At 35.8% G+C, this 6090-nt stretch overlaps 1 protein-coding gene across 1 annotated transcript; it reads right to left on the bottom strand.

Annotated features, from left to right (window-relative positions):
• Window positions 1-553: 553 nt before the first annotated feature.
• LOC149662097 (E3 ubiquitin-protein ligase XIAP-like) lies at window positions 554-5220 on the bottom strand. The gene is made up of 4 exons (XM_089842273.1): window positions 4971-5220; window positions 1876-1999; window positions 1237-1359; window positions 554-941 (listed from the first exon to the last, which is right to left on the bottom strand). Exons 1-4 carry the CDS (start codon window positions 5218-5220, stop codon window positions 554-556), a joined length of 885 nt encoding a protein of 294 aa, XP_089698399.1.
• Window positions 5221-6090: the final 870 nt, after the last annotated feature.

Here is a 6090-nt window from a genome sequence, read left to right on the forward strand (position 1 = left end):
AGTTAAGACTAATGGTTCGACTCTCTTTACCTTGACCAAAAAGATTTTGAGTTAAAAGAGCGACGGATAAATTTTTATGATGAGAGCCGACGCAAAATATATTAGCGATATGGGAACTATTATAACAAGAGAATGCCAGATCATCTATTATTAGAAAATTATTAATACTTTCATCCCAAAATGAAGAATCATCTGGGGGGAGTCCTTCCATAAATTCAATGTTTTTAATTTCTTTTTTCGCAATGTCAAATTTTGGTTGATATTCTTTATAACAGTACACTATCCTGTCCGGAGGTGGTTCGATCAAACAATGGGCGTGTTTCAAAAGGTTAAATATCCACGTCGTTTTACCAGCCATAGTACTACCGGCCAGTAAAATTTGCATGGGGGCTTGGAATTTTATTCTACAAGCATCAAACATTTCTCAAAAAGTTTATTAAAATCGTCAATCCGTTTTTGAAATTGGAGTTTGTTTATTTCTCTCCAATTAACGCGATCTTCGTACGGAATAATAAAAACCACGGGGATATCGTCGAAAGTCACTTTTTTTCTTTTAGAGTTGAAATTCCGTGTTGAAAGCATCTATCGACGATTCGAGAATTAAATCGACGAAACTAGACGTAAACGTTTTGATAGATTCGTCAAAATATTCCACGATTTCTTCCTTTAATCTTCTCTTTTCCCCTTCTTCATCAGCCAGACTCACGTTAGTAATATCGAGTCCGAGAATATAATTACAAAATGGAGCTTGTTTTTGATGCACTTCGTGAGGATTAGTCTCATTCGATCCTCCCCAATCGAATAAGTTATGACAGCTGAAACACATGGTTTTTAAGCCGTCGTTCAAGTAAAAGAGACCCGACGCTGCTAGTTCCGCGGGGATAACTTCCAACTCCGACGAATTGGAAGTCCAATGACCATTGAATGATTTTAAACGTAGACTTTCACGATGCATCTTGCTTTAACGAGTATCCAAACGGATATGTTAAAAAATTGTCCGCGATTATTCTCTTATTAAAAGTCACGCCGAAACTTTTTTTCAGATTTCCTAAAAGTAGTTTCGCGCGAGCTTTGTCACGCACAACGTTAAAGGGGATTTCCAAAGTGTAACTAGTTCCCGGAGTGTCTAAAGCCGATTTGATCGAATCAAAGTTAATTATCTGTTCGTTTTTCCTGTTTAACGAAATTCCTTTCATTTTCGTAACGCAATGCCCGGTATTCGTTTTGTAACTGTACGATTTCGGACCCGAAGTAACGAATTCCGATATATACCCATTTGGAACTTCGTCGGTCCAATCACCCATAAATTGTCCGACGGGTGGAAGAAATTCGTCACTTTCTTTGTGAATAAATATAATACTATCCGTATCGCAGTACAAAACCCTTTCTTTTAATTTATTCAGAGTTCGAAATAATTCGATCCGACCGTACGAACTAACGAAACTCCCCAACACTGCCGATCCTTTGTAATATGTCGGGCAAAAATCTTTTTTGAATTTGTAGGTCATTAAACAAACGTCATCGTCGTTAATTGGCCGCATATCCGTTAATTCCAATGTCGGATCCATTATAATTTTAATGAAATCTTGATAATCCTTGACGAAAACCGATTTTGGTTTATCGTTGTTTAAACAATGTCGACCCCATAACGAGTTTAAAGCTAATTTCGCCAACGCGCGTAGAGCTGAATTGTTTGTTACATCTTCGGGTCTAATCTCGATATCCTCTCGTTCTTTAATCAGTCTTAAATATTCCGTTTTTTCCTCGTCGGTGGTAACGTTGCGAGGCCAGCCAGAGTTTTGGATTTTTAGTTTCAAAAATGTATTAATGTAACTGCCGAAAAAACCAGGATCTTTATCCTTGATATAGGTGTACCTTTCGGGGTAATGGTGAACCTCGAAGATTTCCAATATAACGTAACCGGTTTCGACCGCCATGTATATTTCTGGGGTGGGCCAAATCCCTTCGAAAGCTCGCTCGGAGTCGTTATGCGCGCAGGCTGTTTGTATATCGTTTTCCACGCAAGTACGACACAAAGCGAAAAATAGTTTTTTTCTGGTTCGAATTGGTAATGCCGGTATGTAAGCGTCTTTCGGAGCTAATATTTTACAAGACATTACCCCAAAGTAATGATTCAAATCGAATGAAAAATCTCTCGTAATAATCTCCGGGTGATTTTTAGGATAGTCTCTGTTTTTACATACAAAGGGGTACAAACTACAAACATCGTAATATAGAATTTTTTCGTTTGGTTTTGTTTTATGATACAGCCTGAAGCATTCAGTACGACCACCGTATAATGCCGATCTTGGCCCTATCGGATCTCGAAAGTGTAACGAATCGCAAAACTTTCTTACCTCGATTCTGTTTTTCAACATTTCGTCAAACTCGCAACTCCATATTCTAACATATTCAGCGTTCGGTGCATTACACATGATATCATCATCTCGATCCAGAGTTCTCTCGTATAAATTTTTAAACGTATCTTGCAATAAAGGATTCCATTCGCCTCCTTTCGTATGTTTCGGACATCCGTGAATAAAATCTCCGTCAAATTGAAATATTATTTCGGGTTGAGAAGAATAACCATCTACCGGGTATCGTCCAATCTTTTTTTCCCCTTCCAACGAGAGAACCGATTGAATTTTTATTCCGCGTTCTTTTTCTTCCCACGCCAACCATTTTAAAGCAGATTTGCTTTGATTGTAGTTATTCCTGTAGCCGTTACACGGTACTACTCCGAGCGTAAATTCTTCCAAGTATTTATGAAGGAAAATATTCGTGCAGGCCCCCGCTATGGTTAAAGCGTTCATATTTAAAACATCGAAACCAGTTTCCTTCTCGAACAATTGTCTAAATTTATCCATACCCTGTTGTAAAACCTTAACATCCATGATAGTATAATATTCCAGTTCTTCGCGTAAATTATAGACCGATTGTCTCGATTTCGTCGCGTACCATTCGAGAAAATCTTTATAATCTTTTTCTTTCATATGTTCCGGTTGAAAATACTCTTTCGGCGGTAGTGGACCGACATAATCCAAAGTTTCTTCGGTGTGGAATATGTAAGGGAAAAATTCTTTTCTATTTTCACCCAAAGAAAACGTCGCGGGGAACGATCTTAATGGTTGCGAGACGAAATTGAAAGAGTCGATAAATTTCATTTTTTGATTTTTCAAAAAAATGGCCAACATTTTGCTTCCGTCAAAAACAATATCCGGTATGATGTTCAATTTTAATAACCCACGAAGAATAAAGAACGAATCGAAACCTTTACTGTTATGGGCTAACAACGTAATATTTTCAAAAACCGGTTTAGTTGCTTTAAGCCGTTTTGTCGCGTGTTGGAAAACCATTTCTTTCGTCCGGAATAAATAATTTAGAAATTTATCGACGCAGTCGAACCCTCGAAATATCTCGTACTCGTAATTGTTCCCTTCATTTTCTTGCATAGCGCTTACGAGTAAGACAGGGACGTGTTCGTTATTTTTAACGATCGATTCGGTATCGAAATAACAATATCTGGTTTTTTCGTACGTTCTCGAAAGAGGCATAACGTAACAACGGTTCCTCTCGTGTACGCGTAAACAGTTTTTACATGGTTTCGAGCAAGAGTGTTTTTCTTTCAGTTCTAGTCCGCATTTTAAACACCTTTTAAAGTTATCGCACGTTCCGTTAGATATATGAAAATTCAAACATTCTTCTCCTTTAAAATAACGATGGCATTTTCGACATTTAACAGGTTTAATTAGTTTATCTTCGTGGAATACATTTAAAGTTCTACATCTACTACATTTAACTCGAGTTTCGCAAAAGTGATTATTCTTTTGATTAGTTCTGTGAAATACTTTTAAACATTTAGAACAATAAGATATACCGCCAAACATTGTATGCAATTCCTTAACTACATGCACGTGATCATTAACTAACAATAGAAAAATTTGTTTTTCCTTGAAAGGTCCGACAAAATATTTTTCTAAATTATCAGCTCTGAATATAATAATTTGATATTCGTTTAAGTAAGTTTGAAAATTTTGAATATCTAATAAATTAACGGTATCCGGAGAAATATTAGCGTTTTTATATAATTGCTCCGCTTTTTCTTTTTGGAGGGGGTGATTACATTTTTTTATCTTTCTAAAATAATTAATTGACTCGTTCGATGTTTGATACTTTTCATTCGTATTCTTTTCGAATCTCTTATCAGCCAAATAAATTCCTATCACCAAAGCTCTTCCAAAACATAAGTTATCGGTATTGTCAATGTAAATATAATTTGGACTCGTTTTTATAAACGTATCCAAAATTACTATATTTCTATTTTTTAACGATTTTGTTCGACGTCCAACGGGTACGTCGCAATGTAAAAAAATAACGTCAAAAACTAAAGAGCTTTGTAAATGGAAATTTCGATTTGATTGGGCAACTTGACTTATAGCTCCTATTACTCTTTCAGCCGTTAATTCATTAATATTCATAAACCTTAAATTTATCCTACTATCCAACTCATCCGAACGAATACAAAATCTAACTCTATTATATCCTTGCTGGTTGCGTAATAATTCAAAGAGTATGGAATTAATTATACTAACAAACGTTTCGTTTACTTCGGTTAATTTAATACGTTCTAAATTTTTAAATTTAATTTTACATTCTACTTGATTACATTTGTATTTTCTTGATTTTTTATCTAATATTTTTTCGCAAGTATAAAATTGTTTAGGATTAGCTTTAACACTTAAATTTAGCGGTTCTTCATTTTCGGAATCGCTCGAACTACTCATCTTTAAATGAGTAAGTTTATCAAATTGTTTAGAGTTTTATATATTTTTTTTTTCGTTTTTCTTCTTTTTCTTTTAAATCGATTTCGAATCTGGCTTGTAACATGTGTGGGCAAGGTGCTAGTTGTTTTCTGGTGGGATGATTTTCCGGTCCCGAGTAGTCCCTTTCAATTTCCTCGAAAAAATTACGTCCAGCGATGGGAACGTTTCCACACCTCATTCCTGACCGAAAAACAAATCTGCATAACGGTTGTTCGTAGCCATGAACAGCCATTGGATGATTGTCGGCTCTCCATCCAGTCAAGGCGGTAAGGCAAGAAAAACAACGAACGGTTTTAGGACTAATGCAATAAAAACCGCTAGCTGCCATGTCATCCACGCTAATACCTTCGACAGACCATATCTTGAACGTAGATAATCTATTAACTTCCAGTCTCATATCCATCCCATCCACCACGTAATAATTGTCTTCTTTTTTTATGTTAAATAGTAGTAGTAATTGATATATTGGGTATATAGTATATATAGATACGTTAATAGATATACGAGTAATAGATATTGGGATTCCATATTGATTAATTATTCGTTTTTGTTAAAAAACGAATAAGTTTTCGTGATCTTGTCGGGATTATCGATGATATGCTTGGCGATCTTGTTCACGATAGATCGAATTTGTTTACATTCGACGCTATCTTTAGACGCGACAAATCTTAATCTTCTTCCATCGCATTGCCAAATATCTTTATTATCTCTATCTTTGATATCCTCGTACTTGTATATTTGAATATCGAAATAAAAATCGTCACGCGACGCTGGTAATGAAGTCACGTAACTAGCTAAACCTCGTTTAATATCGTATCGAGGGACAATGCCGGTTTTTTCGATAGTATTTTCCTCTTTAACGTTTTTAATTTGCTCAAAAATATCTATTTCCTCCTCATCATCTGATATATTAAGTTTTCGCTTACCGAGTGAAGATGCCATAACGAACGTCGAGTGAAGAACGAATGAAATATCCGAAAATCCCGAGAGTTTATATACACCGTCCCCGCCGCCCCCGGGGGAGGGGGGTGACACACGGCGTCCCCGCGCGCTAGCGCGCGGGGAACGCTTAATTATACGGTTAAAAATATTTTTTTCCCAGTAATAATTACGATAGGAATTCTCGTAGATAATTATAGCCTCTATAAAATTTTTTAAAAGTTAGAATTCTCGTGGATAATTATACGATACCTCTTGGTTATAAAAATATATTTTGAATTCTCGTCGTTAATGATACTTAATGATACCTCTTGGTTTTAAAATATAT

Source organism: Phalangium opilio, unplaced genomic scaffold (genome assembly GCF_054372755.1).
Source record: "Phalangium opilio isolate 3A_F unplaced genomic scaffold, DU_Popi_V2 ptg000063l_1, whole genome shotgun sequence".
Taxonomy (NCBI): domain Eukaryota; kingdom Metazoa; phylum Arthropoda; class Arachnida; order Opiliones; family Phalangiidae; genus Phalangium; species Phalangium opilio.